This window comes from Hemitrygon akajei, chromosome 24 (genome assembly GCF_048418815.1).
Source record: "Hemitrygon akajei chromosome 24, sHemAka1.3, whole genome shotgun sequence".
NCBI lineage: Eukaryota > Metazoa > Chordata > Chondrichthyes > Myliobatiformes > Dasyatidae > Hemitrygon > Hemitrygon akajei.
In genome coordinates this window covers 83949-105343 of record NC_133147.1, presented here as the reverse complement: position 1 = coordinate 105343, position 21395 = coordinate 83949, and the positions used below count along the sequence as shown (strand labels likewise).

General features: G+C 42.9%; 2 protein-coding genes across 2 annotated transcripts in view; one reads left to right on the top strand and one right to left on the bottom strand.

The window, feature by feature from the left end:
* Positions 1 to 21395, bottom strand: part of LOC140715535 (uncharacterized) — a 105957-nt gene that overhangs the window by 49085 nt on the left and 35477 nt on the right. The window lies entirely within an intron of this gene.
* On the top strand, positions 3796 to 21300 carry LOC140715776 (uncharacterized). The gene is made up of 2 exons (XM_073028149.1): positions 3796 to 4199; positions 18799 to 21300. Exon 2 carries the CDS (start codon positions 19513 to 19515, stop codon positions 20416 to 20418), a length of 906 nt encoding a protein of 301 aa, XP_072884250.1. The 5' UTR covers positions 3796 to 4199; positions 18799 to 19512; the 3' UTR covers positions 20419 to 21300.

Here is a 21395-nt window from a genome sequence, read left to right as displayed (position 1 = left end):
TAGATAGGTATCTTATGGATAGGGGAATCAAGGGATTGGGGAAAAGGCAGGAACCGGGTATTGATAGGAATTGATCAGCCATGATCTCAAAATGGCGTGCAGGCTCGAAGGGCCGAATGGTCTACTTCTGCACCTATTGTCTATTGGTCTAATTTTTGTTCATATAATTTCACGGAAACTGGTTTGTGATTACTTGAGAAACCTATCACTTGCGACTTACTTATAGATAATTTGAAACCCCATTTATTTGCCCACTCCTCCACTTTATTTATTGCATCTTGCATTTTCCTTTGTATATAAATTAAACTTCTTCCCATCACCCACAAAGCCCCGTCATCTGCATATAAGGATTTCCCCACACTATGTTCAACTTATGCAAATATGTCATTTATCATTATGGTAAATAGTAATGGACTGCAGACACTACCTTGTGGCATTCCGTTTTCAACCAAATATGTCCTGGAGTACTCTTCTTCCACCTTGACTTGAATTGTTCGACCAAAAAGAAAGTCTAGAACCCAGTTACATAATTTTCCTTCTACCCCTAATTCTTTCAATTTAATTAACACTCCCTCTTTCCAGAGCATATCATACGCCTTTTCTATGTCGAAGAATACCGCCAGGACCATTTCTTTATTTGTTTGAGCCTTCCTAATTTCAGATTCCAAGCTGAGTATTGAATCTACTGTAGTTCTTCCTTTACGAAAACCACTTGGGTAGGGAGAAATAAGGCTTCTTTTTTCGAGAAAGTATGTAAGCCTATCAGTTATTATTCGTTCCATAAGTTTACCTAGCTGTGAAGTTAATGCAATTGGTCTACAGTTTGTTGGGTCTGATGAATCTTTAGCAGGTTTTAATATTGGAACAATAACAGAATGTTTCCATGCAGATGGTATTTTACCTATTTCCCATATCTTATTAAACAGTCTGTGTAGAACTAGAAGTGCACTTATTGATAAGTGCTTCAGCATTCTACTCCATACTTGATCCTTCCCAGGAGAAGTTGGCTGCGCATTCATAATGGCTTTCTATTTCTGATATGCTAACAGGTGTATCTAGCACTTCTTCTGATGTTGCTCTTTTGTCCATAAATCCTGAATTTTGCTTAAGCCTCTCCTCCCTCTGCCGTCTAGCCTCAACCGTCAAATTCTCCGAGCTATGTATGTTAACAAAAGTTTTTGCCAATATTTCTGCTTTTTCTACATTGTTAATTGCCATTTTGTCCTTGATTTTTAGCACAGGAATCTCTTTGCTACTTCTTGTACCATTCATTTTCCTTATCATGCCCCATATTTCAGATACTTGAGTTTCTCTTCCAATTTTGTTACAATATTGTCTCCAGTATGCTTGCTTTGCTTGTCTGATTATTTTTTTGAACTTCTGCTTGTGCTCTTTTATAATGTTTCTACCGAATGTTGTCTTTTTAACACTTTAAATGCTTTACTTACTTTTATACTTCTACTACATTCACATTTCCACCATGGAACACTTTTCCTCTTTCCTCTACCGTTACTTTTCGGAATAGTTTCTTCTGCCAAATTTATAATCGCTGTGACTAATCTATCATTCATTTCTTCTATATCCAATATATTTTCGTTTAAAATCTTTATAGATTTTACTTCACTTTTTTTTTGAAATATCTCCCAATCTGCCTTTTTTAGTTTCCATCTTGACATTTTTGGTCCTTTATGTTGTTCTATTTTAATCTGAATCCTTGTGAGTATGGGATAGTGATCACTTCCCACTGTAGTTTGTTTTAATATGTTCCAAGTACTGATCCGTGCTAATTCTCTACTTACTAATGTTAAGTCTATTACGGTTTCTGTGTTTTGGGATATATTATATCTCGTACCTTCTCCATTATTTATATATACCAATTTTTTGTCATCTATAAATTCTTCTATCACTAATCTGTTTCATCAGTAATTTTAAATCCCCATAGTGTACTGTGTCCATTGAAATCCCCGCACCATATTATTTTTCCTTTCATCCCATCACCCACTGTGCTTAATTTCCTACATGGATTATAATAATTTATTACCAAATTTTCTCTGCCTATCCAAATTTTGATTATTGATTCATATTAATGGCAGTATATAATGGCCCTATGTCGACTATATTATACCTCATCCCACTGATTATAAATATTGCTACTGCTCCACCATTGCCATTACTTCCATCCTTTCTAATAGCTGTATATGCTTGTAAAACAAAACCTAATTGTGGTTTCAACCATGTTTCTTGTAGACATAAAATCTGAGGTTTTCCTTATGTTCTGATACATATTTCTTAAATTCTTGACCATTTGCGATAAGACTCCTTGCATTCCATTGTAAAATATATACTGCCATTAAGATCCCGCCTCCCCTGCCTGTAAACTGTTTGATGATCCTCCTCCTTTTCAGCGAATCCTTTCACTGCCTCTGCGTAACTGATCCCTTGAGTTACTTTTACATATTTTATCACAGCTGCCTTCTTGCTATCAATGCACCTTCAACAAGCTGCACTGTGTTCCTCGCCACAATTGCAGCATTTCAGCCTAGCTCCCGCCTCACATTTCCCGTACAGTATTCATGTTCTCCAGCGCATCTCCTACATCTGTTTCCCTCTGCAGACCGCTGCAATATGTCCGAATTTCTAACATGTAAAGCATCTTAAAGGCGGTGGTTTATATATTCTGACCTTATAACACATATACCCTAAATAAATAAAAACACAAAATGCTGGCAGAACTCAGCAGGCCAGACAGCATCTATGGGAGGAGGTAGTGACAATGTTTCGGGCCGAAACCCTTCATCAGGAGTGAAGTAACATGGGATGGTCGAGGGAGGATAAGAAGTGGGGGGAGGGATAAAGTAGGGAGCTAGGAAGTGATAGGCTGGAGGGAAATGGGCTAGTAAATTTTGATGGTATCCCCGGAATAACTCTGTATCCAGAGATACTGGCCACGTGACAGACGCACTGCCACCTGGCTGGTCGGAGGACACACCACACGCCAATCAACATTTGGTCCCTCCCAACTAATCAATGCACACCTAAATTATTGGTCACCTTAATTGGATTATCTCGCCCAGCTCCATGCTATAAAAGGTGAAACGTGGTTGGCTTGCTCTCTCTTACAGATCACCTCATTGAAGGTAAGTGCATTGATTTATGTTTGGGAAGGTTTATCGTTTGTCCTGGTAAGGGAGCCGCAGCTATCCAAGGTCAAGGGGGATAGCTGTCGTGGTGCTTTTCCCTTGTTCTTTGTATGTGTAACTTGTTGCTTGTGTTGACCCGACTTCCCCTTGTAAATAAAATCCTTATTATTAAAACTGTGTGTTCAGGCCTCTACTGTTGAGACTCAAAGAACCAGTTACTTTCCATCACAACAAACTCCTCTAGTCCACTTTCAAGTATTGGGTATTGAGCATTGTACTTTTTTGCCGTCTATTTTATTTAATCTTATCACTTTGCCTTGCTGAGCACTATCCCGACAAATCATTAATATCGATCTATTTCGTAATACCTTTGCTCTTTTGACCTCGCCTATAAGTTTGTTTATTACCTTCGTCGCATGAATCGGGTTCCAATCACCGAAAGACTTCGCCCAGTTTTATAATTGCTTTAATCACAACTTCTTTACATTTTTGCTATCCTATTTTGATCATCCCGACTCCCCAGAGTTTGACATCTCCCACAGTACCTGTTTTCTTCCACTCTATTCCTCTTTCCCGCCAACCTCCATCTCTAACTCACTTCCCGAAGCGTCACTTCCTCCTGACAGCTTCCGTCCATTCACAATCTAGTTGTTTATCCAACCGCCCGGCGTCATTTCCTTTTAATGTTTTCGAAGCTCCCAAAACGTTAGTGACCAGACGACTTATTATCTCTTTTTTGGACACTCGCTGTTTCAGCAAGCAGTCGCCGCCATTTTACTGTCGATCTGCACCGCTCCACTCTTGAAACCTGGCTGTACGCCTAGTTTATCTTTAATGGGACGAACATCACATGGTGTCAGAGGGAGAAGACAATGTCAGGTCTAAACGGAGCGTGAGTGAATACCGTGCACGTCTGAGAAAGAGACTGTGTGAGTACGAAAGGTATGAGCGGCAAATGAGGTTCGGATACTGGCCACGACGGAGAGAAGCTGGCCAGGGAGACGAGAGAGTACGTTGTTGCCCAAGTTCAGCAGTCGCTGGATTCACCAGGAGATTCAGGTGAGTTTCCCTCATCGAGAAACTGCAAGGATAAAAACATCCTGTTGGGAATTGTCTATAGGCCTCCAAGCGGTACCCCAGATGATAACTGCAATTTAAAACAGGAGGTCGAAAAAATCATGTTAAAAGGAAAGTACGGTGTAGATACATTACAGAAGGAGAAATAGGCAACCGTGACTGACAAGAGAAGTCAATGACAACATTAAAGCAGAAGAAAGGGCATGTGCTATGGATACTATAAGAAGAGAGCAGAGCAGATTTATAGGGATGTTGCCTGGATTGGAGAGCATGCTGTATGAAAATAGGTTGTGAACTTGGCCTTTTCTCCTTGAAGCGATGGAGGATGAGGTGATCTTGATAGAGGTGTATAAGATGACGAGAGGCTTTGATCGTGTGGATAGCCAGAAGGGTTTTCCCAGGGCTAAAATGGCTAACACGAGGGAGTATAGTTTTAAGGTGCTTGGAAGTAGATACAAGGGGAATGTCAGAGGTAATTTTTTTTATATAACACAGTGCGGGGTGTGTGGAATGCATTCCCAGCGGCCGGAGTAGAGGCAGATACAGTGGGGTATTCTAAGAGATTCTTAAATAGGTACATTGAGCTATGAAGTAGGGTAATTCTAGGCAGTTTTTAGAACTGTTACTTAAGGTTACATGGTCAGCACAACATTGTGGGCTGAAGTGCTTGTAAAGTGCTGTAGATTTCTATGATTCTGTGATATAACAGCTGAAATTAGGAAGTTAAAGGATTGGAAAGCTTTCAAAAACTAATAGGAAGCAGCAAAATGCTATAATGGGAGAAAAGAGGAAATGTTAAGATAAGGGTACTGGTGAGGTAGTGTTTATGGGTTCAATGTGCATTTAGAAATCAGATGGCAGAGGGGAGGAAGCTGTACCTAAATTGTTGAGTGTTCCTTCAGGCTTCTGTACCTCCTTCCTGATGGTAAGTGGGAAGAGGGTATGTAGTGGGAGGTGGGGATCTTTAATGATGGATGCAGCCTTCCTATGGCTTCACTCCTAGAAGCTGTCTTGGATACCATGGAGGCTGATACCCATAATGGAGCTGATGGGCTTTTATGTTTCTGCAACTTATTTTGATCTTGTGCAGTAGCGCCCCCCCCCCCCCCCCCATACAGGACAGTGGCACAGTCAGAATGCTCTGCATGGTACATTTGTAGAAGTTTTTGAGTGTTTTAGTTGACAAAGCAGATTGTCTCAAACTCCTCATGAAATGTAGCTGCTGTCTTGCCTCCTTTATAGCAACATATCCCATAGCTCCTCAGAAATATTGACACCCAGGGACTTGAAATTGCTCACTTCTGATCCCTCTGAGGATTAGTTTGTATTCTCTTGTTTTACCCTTTCTGAAGTCCAAAAACAGCTCTTTGGTCTTCCTGATGCTGAGTGCAAGATTATTGCTGTGACACCACTCAACCAGCTGGTATCTCTTGCTCCTGTATGCCCTTTCCTCACCATCTGAAATTCTGCCAATGATAGTTGTATCTTCAGCAAATTTATAATGGCATTTAAACTATGCCTAGCCACACAGTCATGGGTGTAGGGAGAGTAGAGCAGAGAAGGGAGAGGGAGGGAGTTACTGGAAGTTAGAGAATTCAGTGTTCATGCTCGGGCTGAAGACTACCCAGGCAGTATATGAGGTGTTGCTCCACCATCATGGCAGTAGAGGAGGCCACATATGGACATATCTGAATGGGAATGTAAAGCAGAGTTGAAGTAGGTGGCAACCAGGAGATCCTGTCTGTTGTGGCGGACGGAGCGGAGGTGCTCGACGAAGTGGTCCCCCGATCTGTGTCAGGTCTTGCCGATGTAGAGGTAATCTATTGCATCTGGTGCTCCTGGTGTGGCCTCCTCCTTCCCCCTCCCCCCCCACTTCCCCCATCCTAGTTCTACTCTGCTTCCTCCTCCAGCTGCCTATCACCTCTCTCATGATTCTGCCTTCTATTACTCATTGTGCTTTCCCCTTGCATTCCTTCTGCACCTTTCCTGCCTATCCCCTCCCTGCTTCCCCTCCCCCACCCCTTGATCTTTCCTCTTATTGGTTTTTCACCTGGCACCTACCAGCCTTCTTCCCACCTTCCCCCCCCTTTCCCCCCCACCTTCTTTATAGGGCCCCTGCCCCCTCCCTCTTCAGTCCTGATGAAGGGTCTTGGCCTGAAACGTTGACTGCTCACTTCCACGGATGCTGCCAGACCTGCTAAGATCTGTTATGTGCACCATACCCCGATCAAAACAACTTTTTAAGAAGACCTTGGAAGAATTGTAGAGGTGCATGCAGCTGGAAAAGGCTACAAAAGCATTTCTAAAGAACTCCGCAGTAAGAGAATTTTCTGCAAATGGTGGAAACTCAGTACTGTTGCTACTCTCCCTAGATCTTTGGGTATCCTCCAAAGATCACACCAAGAGCACAACGTGCAATGCTGAAGGAAGTGAAAAAGAACTGCAAAAGATAACAGCAAAAGATCTGCAGAGATTTCTAGAAATTGCTGAAGTCTCTGTTCAATTGTTAAAGTATAAGAAAAACAGTAAACAAGAATGGTGTTCATGGAAGGACACCACAGAGGAAACCACTGCTCTTCCCCCCCCCCCCCCAAAAAAAAAAAATTGCTGAACGCTTCAAGATTGCAAAAGGCCACCTGGATGTTCTACAATGCTTTTGGGACAATGTTCTGTGAACACATGAGACAGAGGTTGAACTTTTGGGCAGAAATACACAGTGCTTTGTTTGGAGGAATTGGGGCACTGCACACCAACACCAGAACCTCATCCAAGCTGTGAATAGTGGAAGGAGCATTATGGTTTGGGGCAACTTAGCTGCCTCAGTGCCTAGACAGCTTGCAATTATTGAGGGAACAATGAACTTTAAATTAAAAATTCATTTATTACTAATGTTTACATTATACAGCCTTGATTTGCTTGCTGACAGGTAGTCACATAGCAAGAAACCTGAAAAAAAAATGCCAAGACTCAGTGCAAGAGAAGGATAAAAAATACAAATCATGCAAACGATGCAAACCACAGCATTACAGACCAAAATTCAGTCCTCATATCTGAACCCTGGAGCAGGCCAAGGCCTTGCTTATCAGTTCATTATATTAGTGGGCACTGAGCATAGCAGCTGGAGCTGTCTTCATAGCCTCAGCGCCATGAAGATTTCCATAGCAAAGAATGAGTGAAATCTGCTCTCGTCCTGACTGACATCCTGCCTTTTCAGTCTATCTAGGCCAGTGTTTAAATTGACCCAACAGCAAAAGGCTCTGCCTCCTAGAGAGAGGAGTGAACATTGTGGAGAGTGAGTGTAATCGGTTCACTTCCAATCTGGGCTGGTGCTTAAATTGTCTAAACAGGGGATCACACCTCGCACTGGGCTCAGATAACGCTGCCAAGAGATTTGCTCCAGGCCCAGCCTGAAGCTACTCTTAAACTCTTCAAATCAGTTCGGCACCCAGAGCAATCCAACCTTGCACCTGAAAATTAATAGAAGTTGGATAATGCAACAAGACAATGATCCAAAATACGAGAGTAAATCATGAACAGAATGGCTTAAAAAGATAATTCATGTTCTTGAATGGCTAAGTCAGAGTCCAGACCTTAATCCAATTGAGATGCTGTGGTATGACCTGAAGAGGGTTCTTCATGAAAGGTATCCCAGAAACATTGATGAATTGAAACCGTTTTGTATGGAGGAATGGACTAAAATTCCTCTAATTTGTTGTGCAAGTCTGATCAGCAGCTATAGCAAGTGTTTGGTGGAGGTTATTGTTGCTAAAGGAGGTTCTACCAGTTATTAAATACAAGGGTTCACATATTGTTTCCACCGTGGACTCATAAATGAATAAACAACCTCATCCTTAATAGTTGGCTCCAACTACTGAGGTCAGACTAACTGGCCTATAGTCTCATTTCTTCCACCTCTCTCCCTTCTTGAAGAGTGGAGTGACATTTGCAATTTTCCAGTCTTCTGGAACCATTCCAGAATCTAATGATACTTGAAAAGTCATTACTAAACCCTCTGCAATCTTTTCAGACAACTTTCAGAACTCTGGGTCATATACCATCTGGTCCAGGTGACTTATCTACCTTCTGACCTTTCAATTTCCCAAGAACCTTCTCTTTAGTAATGGTAACGTCACACAGTTCATGACCCCTGACACCTGGAACTTCCACTGTACTGCTAGTCTTCCAGTGAAGACTGATGCAAAATACTTATTCAGTTCGTCTGCCAATTCCTTGTTCTCCATTTCTACCTCTACAGCATTGTTTTCCAGTGGTCCGATATCTACTTTCACCTCTCTTTTACATTTTGTGTATTTGAAGAGACTTTTGGTATCCTTTATTGATATGCTTACTTTCATATTCCACCTTTACCTTAATGACTTTTTTAGTTGTCTTCATTTGGTTCTTAAGTTTCCCAATTCTCTAACTTTCTGCTAATGTTTGCTCTATTATATGCTCCCATTGGCTTTGACTTCTCTTGTTAGCCATGGTTGTGTCATCTTTAGAATGATATTAAACACCTTTGTCCTGGTCAACAAGTGACCTGTCGCTTTCATGACACAAGTCCCACACTCCAATGAGAAAGCCTACTAGCCTCCACTTCATTTTCATTGGAATTGTCATCAATGAATTAACAGTCAATCACCTGGTGGAAGTGGGGTCAAAGTAATTAGAAAGGCTCCAGGAGCAGCCATGTGATAACATGTGCTCTTTGTAGAACAATGGCCAGTTGGAGATTGAAAGTGTGAGGTGTAGCTCACTTGGGCTCACTGATGAGAGTAGAAAAGGCATCAACTCGCATCAGTTAGGTGTTTTGAGCAGTGGACAATCAGCATTCGGGACGGATAGGCAAGAACAAATTAAAATGAGGCAGGATCAAGTGGAACAGCAATTGTTGCAGTAGTTAGTGAGGATTTTGAGACTGCACCTAACCTTAACCCTTGTATATGCTCAGTTAGAACTGTAGAGACACCAGGCAGGATAGTGAATACCCCTCTTGTAGAGTGTGGGAAGGCAGGGAGACCTCCAGTTTTCCTGACAACCACACCTGTTAGAAGTGCTTCCGGCTGCACCTTGTAACACTGTTAAGGAGTTGGAGCTGGAACTAGATGAATTCTGGATCATTTAAGAGGCTGAGTGTGTGATACATAGGACATATAGAGGTAGTTGCAACCACGCAGACATGTAACACTGTTAAGGAGTTGGAGCTGGAACTAGATGAATTCTGGATCATTCAAGAGGCTGAGTGTGTGATACATAGGACATATAGAGGTAGTTGCAACCACGCAGACACAGGAAACTTGGTGACAGTCAGGAAGGAAAAAAGGGGTTAAAGAGCCAGTGCAGAGTACCCCCTGTGGCCATCCCTCTCAACAGGTATATCACTTTGGATACTGCTGCGGGGGTGGTAGGTGGAGGGGAGAGCTGACCTAGCAAAGGAAAGTCACAGTGGTCAGGAGTCTGGCTCTGACTGTGAGGGGATGGTGTGAGAAGATACAAGCTGTGGTGATAGGGGCTTCATTACTTGGGGGAACAGAAAAAAAGTTCTATGGGCAAGAGTGAGATTCCCAGATGGTATGTTGCGTCCTGGGTGCTAGGGTCCAGGACATATCTGATTGAGTCCTCGACATTCTTGAGTGGGGGAGGGAACACCTAGAAGTCATGGTACATGCATGTACCAATGACACAGGTAGGTATAGTGCCAAGGTTTTGCAAAGTGAGTTCAGGAGGTTAGGTGCTAAGTTAAAAGGCAGGGCCTCCAGGGTTGTGATTTCAGGATTGCTAACTGTGCCACTTGCTAATGAGGTCAGAAATAGGAAGGTTATACAATTTACTCATGGCTAAGGGGTTGGTGTAGGAGGGAGGATGTAATGATTCAAAAATCTTAGGCTGTCTTCCAGGGAAGATGGGACCTGTACAGAAGGGACAGTTTGTACCTGAACTGTAAGGGGTCTAACATCCTAGAGGGAAAGTTGCTCATGCTGCATAGTGGGGTTTGAACTAGAGTTGCAAGGCTATCGTGGCTTGGAGAAGGATCTGCGTTGCCTGCAAAATAGATGGAATTTTAAGCAGACAAGTACAAGGTTTTGCACTTTGGTAAGACCAACCAGGGTAGGGCACTGAGGAGTGTGGTAGAACAAAGGGATCTGGGAATACAGGTCCACAATTCATTGAAAATGGCTTCACTGATAAATGGGGTCATAAAGAAAGCTTTTTAGCACTTTGGCCTTAATAAATTAAAGTATTGAATACAGGAGATGAGATGTTGTTTTGAACTTGTAGACATTGGTAAGGTCTGGTTTGGAGTTTTGTGTGTAGATTTGGTTATCTACCTACAAGAAAGATGTAAATAAGGTTGAAATGGTATAGATGAGATTTACAAGGATATTGCCAGGTCTGGAGGACCTGAGTTGCAAGGAAAGGGTGAATAGTTTAGGACTTCATTCCTTGGAAAGTAGAAGATTGAGAGGAGATTTGATAGAGGTGTACAAAATTATGACGGGTATAGATAGGGTAAGTGCAAGTAGGTATTTCCCACTGTAGTTGGGTGGGACTACAACCAGAGGTCATGGTTAAGGGTGAAAGGTGAAAAGTTTGAGGGGAAACATCTTCACTCAGGGTCTTGAGTGTGGAATGAACTGCCAGTGCAAGTGTTACATGCAAACCCGATTTCAAAGCTTTAAGTGAAGTTTGGATAGGTATGTGGATGGTAGGGATATGGAGGGCTATGGTCCTGATGCAAGTCAATGGGAGTAGGCAGTTTAATGGAGTAGGTGGGCCAGAGGGACTTTCTGTGCTGTACTTTTCTATGACTATTCTTTACCTAGAGATTCTGTTTTTCAGCTTTCTAGCTCTTCAGGATTTCCTCACCTTGAAAATATGTCATTGGTGCTAATATGTACCAAGACTTCTGGCTAATCACTCTCTCCCATAGACCCAATTCAAGACATCCTTCACCTTGGCACTTGGGAAGCAACATACCATCTGGGTGCCTCTATCATGCCTACAGAATTTTGTTTCTGTTCTGACTGAGGAATCTCCTGTCACCTCTGCAGTCATCTTCATCTCTCTGCTCTAAATAGCCACGGCACCAGATTCAGTACCAGAGACCCGGTCACTGTGGCTCCCTCCCGGAAGGTCATTCCCTTCAATAAAATCTAAAATTGTAGTTATTATTGAGGGGAACAGCTATAGGTGTACTCAGCACTGGCTGTGCATTTCCCTTCCTCCTTTAACCTAGGGTGACTACCCCCCCCACACCCCATTGCTCAAACTGTCACCTCATTCTCCCATAGGAGTAGAAGGTCATCAAGTTGCAGCTCAGTGCACCTGGTGCATGCAGATGTGTTTATCCGGGAGACTAGAGGTCTCCCAGGATTCCCACATCCCACACACACAGTACAAAACAGCTCCTGGAACCATTCTCATTGTACTATTGTGCCCTATCAGTCAAGGAATGAAGAAGTAAGAACAAAAATTGCATTTTCTTCGGCAGTTTAACTTGCGACTGCGCAAGCGCGTGTAAGTCGGACAGTGAGGCAGCGGGAGAATTTAAAAGAGCAGTTTGACGGAGTGGGATACGGAGTAGAGGGAGACAGAGTAGGAAGGCTTTGTCTCCAGAGGCTGAGGATGAGCTTCATTCCAAGTGAGGTGAGCCCGGGTAAGTTCCTTTAAAAGGAGAACGTTTCAAAAGTTGAGGCAACATATTGGGTAGGTCATGATAGCTGAGATTGGTCCCGTGGTTTGTTCATCCTGCAGCATGTGGGAAATCAGGGATACTTCCAGTGTCCCTGACGACTGTGTGTGCAGGAAATGTGTCCAGCTGCAGCTTCTGGCAGACCGCACTAGGCGGCTGGAGCTGCGATTGGATTCATACTGGAGCATCTGCGATGCTGAGAAAGTCGTGAATAGCACATTCAGTGAGTTGGCCACACCGCAGGTAAAGGCTACACAGGTAGAAAGGGAAGGGGTGGCCACTAGACAGCGTAGCAGTAGGCAGGTAGAGCAGGAGTCCCCTGAGGTCATCTCCCTCCTAAACAGATATACTGTTTTGGATACTGTTGGGGGAGATGTCTCATCAGGGAAAGGCAGCAGCAGCTGAGCTCATGGCACCAAGGGTGGCTCTGCAGCACAGGAGGCAAGAAAAAGGAGTGGGAGAGCTATAGTGATAGGGGATTTGATTGTAAGGGGAATAGATAGGCATTTCTGCGGCCACAATTAAGACTCCAGGAGGGTATGTTGCCTCCCTGGTGCAAGGGCCAAGGATGTCTCTGAGCAGCTGCAGGACATTTTGGAGTGGGAGGGTGAACAGCCAGTGATTGTGGTGTACATAGGTACCAATGATATAGGTAAAAAAATGGGATGAGGTCCTACAAGGTGAATTTAGGGAGTTGGGAGATAAACTAAAAAGTAAGACCACAAAGGTAATAATCTCTGGATTACTACCAGTGCCACATGCTAGTCAGAGTAGAAATAGGAGGATATTTCAGATGAATACATGGCTTGAAAAATGGTGCATGGGGGAGGGATTCAAATTTCTGGGGCACTGGAACCAGTTCTGGGGGAGGTGGGACTAGTACAAACAGGATGGTCTGCACCTGGGCTGGACTGGAACCAATGTCCTAGGGGGAGCGTTTGCTACTGTTGTTCAGGAGGATTTAAACTAATGTGGCAGAGGGATGGGAACAAGTGCATAGAGACAGGGGTGTAAAATGAGGGTAGAAGCAAAAAGCAGTAAGGTGAAAAGTAAAAGTGGCAGGCAGGCAAATCCAGGGCAAAAATCAAAAAGGGCCACTTTCAACATAATTGTATAAGGGCTAAGAGTGTTGTAAAAACAAGCCTGAAGGCTTTGTGTGTCAATGCAAGGAACATTCGTAACAAGGTGGATGAATTGAATGTGCAGATAGTTATTAATGAATATGATATAGTTGGGATCACAGAGACATGGCTCCAGGGTGACCAAGGATGGGAGCTCAACATCCAGGGATATTCAGTATTCCGGAGGGATAGGCAGGAAAGAAAAGGAGGTGGGGTAGCATTGCTGGTTAGAGAGGAGATTAACGCAATAGAAAGGAAGGACATTAGCCTGGAGGATGTGGAATCTACGGGTAGAGCTGCATAACACTAAAGGGCAGAAAACGCTGGTGGGAGTTGTGTACAGGCCACCTAACAGTAGTAGTGAGGTTGGAGATGGCATTAAACAGGAAATTAGAAATGCGTGCAATAAAGGAACAGCAGTTATAATGGGTGACTTCAATCTACATATTGTTACAAAAGTGCCACAACTCTGAGGGGCTGAAGGATACAGAGTAGCCCCGTCCTTTTTGAGAATCGCAAGATCGCTATTAATTCAGGTCAGGAGACCCAGGAAATGAGAAAGAGACGTTTGGAATGTGTCCTGGCCTCCGCGATACAAAGCCACGGATAACGGCCATTGTCTCTTGGAGACGGAATTGTGTATTGAGTACTGTACTATTCATGGAAGCCCTCGGAATGATCAGAGGGGGCTGGTTGGGGGATGGCATCATCCCAACCTCATTGACATCTGAGACCCCGTGAGTAAGGATAAAAGAGGGTCTGGGGAACAACCCCTTTAGACGCACCAGGAGAAACGCTAGAAATCCCGTGACGGCTCTGCACTCCCTAGTAGTCTGCCCAGATCAATAGCTAATCCTCTTGTTAGACACACTTTGCGTATATGGGCTCAGTTCAGGAAATGCTATGGTTTCCAGGGGTTTTCCGTTTCTAGCCCTGTCGCACATAATCACCTTTTTTTACCTACTACGTACAATTCAGCATTCCATGTTTGGTATAGGAAGGGCATTAGACATTTTGAAGATCTCTTCATTGACAATCGCTTCGCTTCTTTTCAGCAGCTCTCTGTTAAGTTCAACCTGCCTAACGCTCACTTTTTCAGATATCTCCAAATCCGACACACTATTGCTCCTTTAATTCCTAACTTTCCTGAAATGCCTGCGAAAAATGCTATGGACCTATTTCTTTCCATTAATCCACTAGGTAAAGGTTTAATATCAATTATCCGAGATAAACTAGCAGCCTTACGACGGGCCCCTGTGGATGAAATTAAATTGGCCTGGGAGCAGGATTTAAATATCTCCATATCCGAGGAGAGCTGGGACTCAGTTCTCAAATCGGTTAACTCAACCTCTCTTTGTGCTCGCCATTGCCTTTTACAGTTTAAGATTGTTCATAGAGCCCATATGTCTAAATCTAAACTATCTCGATTCTACCATAAATGCAAGAGGGGCGTGGCCTCTCTCATCCATATGTACTGGCTCTGTCCTAGCTTGGAGAAATTCTGGAAAGATGCCTTCACTACATTATCGGGTATTCTGAATCAGCACCTAGAACCAAACCCCTTAATTGCTCTGTTCGGTTTTTGGGGCGAGACAGATTTATGACTGGGTCCGACCAAATGCCGAATACTATCCTTTGCCTCTCTCCTGGCTAGACGCTTGATCCTCCTTAGATGGAGAGATGTTGCCCCACCCACTCATGCGCAATGGCTTAACGACATTATGGCCTGCTTGGACCTCGAAAAAATTCATTATTCAGTTCTTAATTCGGATCTAAAGTTCCATAAGGTCTGGGGACCTTTTATCGAGTACTTTCATAACCTTCCTCTTGACTAGGGTTTTTTTCCCTCTTTTTTTTCTTCTTTTCGGTCCCTTGCTTTCAGCTCCCTTTTTCTTTTTCTGGTAGTAGGCATTATTATCCTCTGTTGCTAAGTGTATTCACAGTCTGAGAGTTTGACTGTCCTGACCTATACTCTTTATATTGTGTTGTGGTCGGTCTGGAGTTGTTGTTTTTTTTTCTTGTGTTGTGGGGCTTGGTGAGGACACTAAGCTTACTTGTCTTTAATTTAGGTGCTTTTTTGTTAAATTCTCTTCCTTTGTAGCATATTGTTATTGTATGCTTAATTTTGCACTATTAATGCTCCTCATTGGGATTTGGGGTTTTTAATTTGTAAAATGTTTTGAAAAACTAAAAAAAAATTTAAAAAAAGAAATCCCATGACGGCGTTTAATAGCGACAGCCGGTGGGGGGGCCCGCGTGTGTCCTTTTCCATTTGCCTCGGAATTGGTGGGCCTTACCACGGAAGAACGGCTTTAGCTAAAAGGAGAAACCACCACCAACGACATTTCGAAGGATCGACATCATAAAAAGGAAAAACTGGCAGGTTCTTAAAAATTCGTCTCTCTCTCCAACCAAAAGCTGCAGCCTGAATGAACTTGAGTGACTGTTATATTTCCATCGAACAATACATTATCCCCTAGACAACAATAGAGCTATTTCTTATTGATTATTATTATACCCGCACTTTTAGATCTAGTATTGATGATGTATAGTATCTGTATGTTTGCATTGATATTATTTTTGTGTATTTTTACCAATAAATATTGTTAAAATAGTACCATCAGACTTCAACGGACCTCTCTATCTTTGCTGGTAAGTGACCCAGTTACGGGGTACGTAACAATATAGATTGGGTGAACCAAATTGGGAAGGGTGCTGAGGAAGAAGATTTCTTGGAATGTATGCGGGATGGTTTTCTGAACCAACATGTCGAGGAACCAACTAGAGAGCAGGCCATTCTAGATTGGGTATTGAGCAATGAGGAAGGGTTAGTTAGCAATCATGTGCGAAGCCCCTTGGGTAAGAGTGACCATAATATGGTGGAATTCTTCATTAAGATGGAGAGTTACATAGTTAATTCAGAAACAAAGGTTCTGAACTTAAAGAAGGGTAACTTTGAAGGTATGAGATGTGAATTAGCTAAGACTGGCAAATGATACTTAAAGGGTTGATGGTGGATATGCAATGGCAAGCATTTAAAGATCACATGGATGAACTACAACAATTGTTCATCCCAGTTTGGCAAAAGAATAGACCAGGAAAGGTAGTGCACCCGTGGCTGACAAGGGAAATTAGGGATAGTATCAATTCCAAAGAAGAAACATACAAATTAGCCAGAAAAAGCAGCACACCTGAGGACTTGGGAGAAATTCAGAGTCCAGCAGAGGAGGACAAAGGGCTTAATTAGGAAAGAGAAAAAAGATTGACAGAAAGCTGGCAGGGAACATAAAAGCTGACTGTAAAAGCTTTTATAGATATGTGAAAAGAAAAAGATTGGTTAAGACAAATGTAGGTCCCTTACAGTCAGAAACGGGTGAATTGATCATGGGGAACAAGGACATAGCAGACCAATTGAATAACTACTTTGGTTCTGTCTTCACTAAGGAGGACATAAATAATCTTCCGGAAATAGTAGGGGACCGAGGGTCTAGTGAGATGGAGGAACTGAGGGAAATACATATTAGTAGGTAAGTGGTATTAGGTAAATTGAAGGGATTAACAGCTTCCTGTAGAAGTAGTAGAGACCAGTTCAGTTGTGTCATTTAAGGTAAAATTGGATAGGTATATGGACAGGAAAGGAGTGGAGGGTTATGGGCTGAGTGCGGGTCGGTGAGATTAAGAGTTCGGCATTGACTAGGAGGGCCGGAATGGCCTGTTTCCGTACTGTGATTGTTATATGGTAAAGGCAGATAAATCCCCAGGGCTAGATGGTCTGCATCCCAGAGTGCTTAAGGAAGTAGCCCAAGAAATAGTGGATGCATTAGTGATAATTTTTCAAAACTCTTTTAGATTCTGGATTAGTTCCTGAGGATTGGAGGGTGGCTAATGTAACCCCACTTTTTTTTAAAAAAGGAGGGAGAGAGAAACCAGGGAATTATAGACTGGTTAGCCTGACATCGGTGGTGGGGAAAATGCTAGAGTCGGTTATCAAAGATGTGATAACAGCGCATTTGGAAAGCGGTGAAATCATCGAACAAAGTCAGCATGGATTTGTGAAAGGAAAATCATGTCTGATGAATCTTATAGAATTTTTTGAGGGTGTAACTAGTAGAGTGGATAGGGGAGAACCAGTGGATGTGGTATATTTGGATTTTCAAAAGGCTTTTGACAAGGTCCCACACAGGAGATTAGTGTGCAAACTTAAAGCACATGGTATTGGGATATCGTATTGATGTGGATAGAGAATTGGTTGACAGACAGGAAGCAAAGAGTGGGAATAAACGGGACCTTTTCAGAATGGCAGGCAGTGGGGTACCGCAAGGCTCAGTGCTGGGATCCCAGTTGTTTACAATATATATTAATGATTTAGACGAGGGAATTAAATGCAGCATCTCCAAGTTTGCAGATGACACGAAGCTGGGCGGTAGTGTTAGCTGTGAGGAGGATGCTAAGAGGATGCAGGGTGACTTTGATAGGTTAGGTGAGTGGGCAAATTCATGGCAGATGCAATTTAATGTGGATAAATGTGAGGTTATCCATTTGGTGGCAAGAACAGGAAAACAGATCATTATCTGAATGGTGGCTGATTAGGAAAAGGGGAGGTGCAACGAGACCTGGGTGTCATTGTACACCAGTCATTGAAAGTGGGCATGTAGGTACAGCAGGCGGTGAAAAAGGCAAATGGTATGTTGGCATTCATAGCAAGAGGATTCGAGTACAGGAGCAGGGAGGTTCTACTGCAGTTGTACAAGGCCTTGGTGAGACCACACCTGGAGTATTGTATGCAGTTTTGGTCCCCTAATCTGAGGAAAGACATTCTTGCCATAGAAGGAGTACAGAGAAGGTTCACCAAATTGATTCCTGGGATGGCAGGAGTTTCATATGAAGAAAGACTGGATCGACTAGGCTTATACTCACTGGAATTTAGAAGATTGAGGGGGTATCTTATTGAAACGTATAAAATCCTAAAGGGATTGGACAGGCTAGATGCAGGAAGATTGTTCCCGATGTTGGGAAGTCCAGAATGAGGGGTCACAGTTTAAGGATAAAGGGGAAGCCTTTTAGGACCAAGATGAGGAAAAACTACTTCACACAGTGGTGAATCTGTGGAATTCTGTGCCACAGGAAACAGTTGAGGCCAGTTCATTGGCTATATTTAAGAGGGGAGTTGGATATGGCCCTTGTGGCTAAAGGGATCGGGGTATGGAGAGAAAGCAGGTACAGGGTTCTTGATCGGCCTTGATCATACTGAATGGCAGTGCAGGCTCAAAGGGCTGAATGGCCTACTGCACCTATTTTCTATGTTTGTAAAAAGATACACTTATCAGATACTTTACCTCACACTCAAAAGAATAGCTGCTCTGCTTGCATTTGTTATTTTTATTTGCCTTTTCTAATGAATCCTGCTCGGTGATTGGCTGCAGTCCAACTCCAAGAAACTGCCACAAAGCTCTGTCTGTTAAATCTTGATTGTGGGCCTGATCAAAAAGTTAGTATCGTGCTCTTTGTCGTGCTGTGGGAAATGAGCAGAACTTAAAATAATACAAATGGACAGAGATAAACTGAGTTAAATCACAGATTGAATACGGGCAGAAATGGCCCATCCTGATACAGACTAAAACAGTGAACAGTTTAGTCAGTCCCGATGCCCAGGTAGATGATGAAGGGTCGTTCCTCCAACTTGGGTTGAACCTCACTGTAACATTGTGATGTCAGCTCACCTGAAATGTCCTTCACCCATTCATGCCTTTTGTAAATCTTTTTACAGGTTAGAAACGGCAAAGAATTTGTGTACTGGAATCTCAAAAACTACAAAGCATCTAATATTTAAGGAGTGACCAGATATTTTCTTTGTAACACCAATATATCTGTTGTTGCTTCTTGGAGAAGAAGAAATATCTTATCCCAGCTGAGAATGTTCTTTGTCTTTGAAATGTTTTTTGTTGTAACTCAGTGAAATCTACTGGAACCAGGGTGCTGAGAAGACACCATTTGTTCACCAGAGATAAGTTCTTGAACTGTATTGACTGTGCAAGGGATTCACTATATTTGACATTTGGTTTAATGAACTGCTAACAGGGAGACTTAATTCACCAGCTCTATTTGTGTGAGGGCGGGCACTCACTCACTCAGCCAACCTACAGACACACAGTGAGTTTACTGGGGAGAGATGCCATACACCTGCTTTGTGTCGAACAGTTATCTGTCCTGAAGATACAACAGCAGGTTCACGCCTTAGTGAGAGGCCTGTTGCACACTGAAAACACCCAGTGAGTTCACAAGGGAGAAAGACCATTCAACTTTTCTTGGTGTGGGAGGAGATTCACTCAGTTAAGCAACGTAGACACACCAATCACTTCATATTGGGGAGAGGCCATTCATCTGCTCAGACTGTGGGAAGGAATTTGCTCGGTCATCTCAACTGAAGGGATTACAGTGAGTTCACACTGGGGAGAGACTGCTGATCTGCTCAGACTCTGGGATGGGATTCACTCGGTCATCTCAACTGAAGGTACGTAAGCAAGTTCACACTGGGGAGAAACTATTCACCTGTCCAGACTGTGGGAAGGGTTTCTCTCGGTCATGTCAACTGAAGGTCCATCAGCAAATTCGCACTGGGGAGAGGCCATTCACCTGTTCAGACTGTGGGAAGGGATTCATTCGGTCATCTGAACTGAAGCTACACAAGCGAATTCACACCGGGGAGAGGCCATTCACCTGCTCAGACTGTGGGATGGGTTTCACTTGGTCAAGTCAACTGAAGGTACACAAGCGAGTTCACACTGGGGAGAGGCCGTTCACCTGCTCAGACTGTGGGAAGGGTTTCTCTCGGTCATGTCAACTGAAGGTCCATCAGCAAATTCACACTGGGGAGAAGCCTTTCACCTGTTCAGACTGTGGGAAAGGATTCATTCGGTCATCTGAACTGAAGCTACATCAGCGAATTCACACTGGTGAAAGGCCATTCACTTGCTCAGACTGTGGGAAGGGATTCACTCGGTCATATCACCTACTGGCACACCAATTAGTTCACACTGAAGGGAAACCATTCCCCTGCTCAGAATGTGGGAAGAGATTCACTCGGTCTTTTCAACTGAAGGTACATTACCGGGTTCACACTGGGGAAAGGCCATTTGCATGCTCAGACTGTGGGAAGGAATTCACTCGGTCATCTGACCTACAGAGACATCAGCGAATTCACACTGGGGAGAAACCATTCATGTGCTCAGATTGTGGGAAGGGATTTACTCGGCCATATCTACTGAAGTTACATCAGCGATTTCACACTGGAGAGAGACCGTTCACCTGTTCTCAGTGTGGTAAGGGATTCACTCAGTATTCCATCCTTCTGGCACACTATCGAGTTCACACTGGTAAAAATGATTAAATAGACTTTATGCTGTATATTTAACCATCGGTGTTGAATACAGAGGCAAGTTCAAACGTGACTGTAGGTGTCCAACTCTGCAGTTATTCCAAACAGTCACCACTTTGGTGAAGTTGTTTCCCTTGAATTTTTTGCATGACTTTCTGCAGACTGAAGACAACAAGGAGCTGAATGCAGTTGTGTCTGATGTGTTTTTCATTCTTCAAATCTCTGGGTTGATGAAGACTGACATTGGTAATTAACCACCCTCATTCCAACATTATGGGTCATCTCAAAGCTTCTAAAGACATGCGACTCAGAGCTTGGAGCTACAATACACCATTGTCTTCAAGTCTAAAAGAATAGAGAAACATTAGTTGGATATTCAATGGAGTGGGTTGAGAAATCATAGATGGGTCAGCATAGGGCACAGTTTGGTGCTCTGCACAGAGGCAGGTAATGGACAAGGAAACAGCAGTGGTGTGGCAATGAATGATAGTAGCAACATTTGGTAGCTGTTTTCTGCCTGTTGACATTGAGTATATTGCTTGTGGGAGCTTGCTATGTTAAACTGGCTGAGTTCTAAAAATATTGACTGGATTGTGGCACTCTTACCCAGAAATGATCTTCAGAATATACCATCACTGCAAATTGAACGTGTAAGTACTGAGAGACTTGGATCTAATTGTAATTGTCATTTTCACTACAGTTGAACAATAGTATTTTAATTGCCTTTGTATACATTACAGTTTAATATGCTTCTGGCAATACAAAATATAATTCTGGACATATCTTTGTACTTTAAGTGTTTTCTCATTGGTTAACTTTTACTGCAATATTGACTAAGTACAATTGGATTATTGTCATCTATAGATTTGAATGGAATAAAAATTGCCTCATTCATGTATGCCTCATTCATGACTTCCAAAAGAACCTTGGATTTAAATATTAAAATCTGTCAAATAGCATAGTCAGCAGGATTTGGAGCTCAGAACAAT

What these genes read in the sequence shown, in the direction of transcription:
- LOC140715776 (XM_073028149.1), top strand. Translation starts at nt 19,513, where the DNA reads ATGGGATTCACTCGGTCATCTCAACTGAAGGTACGTAAGCAAGTTCAC.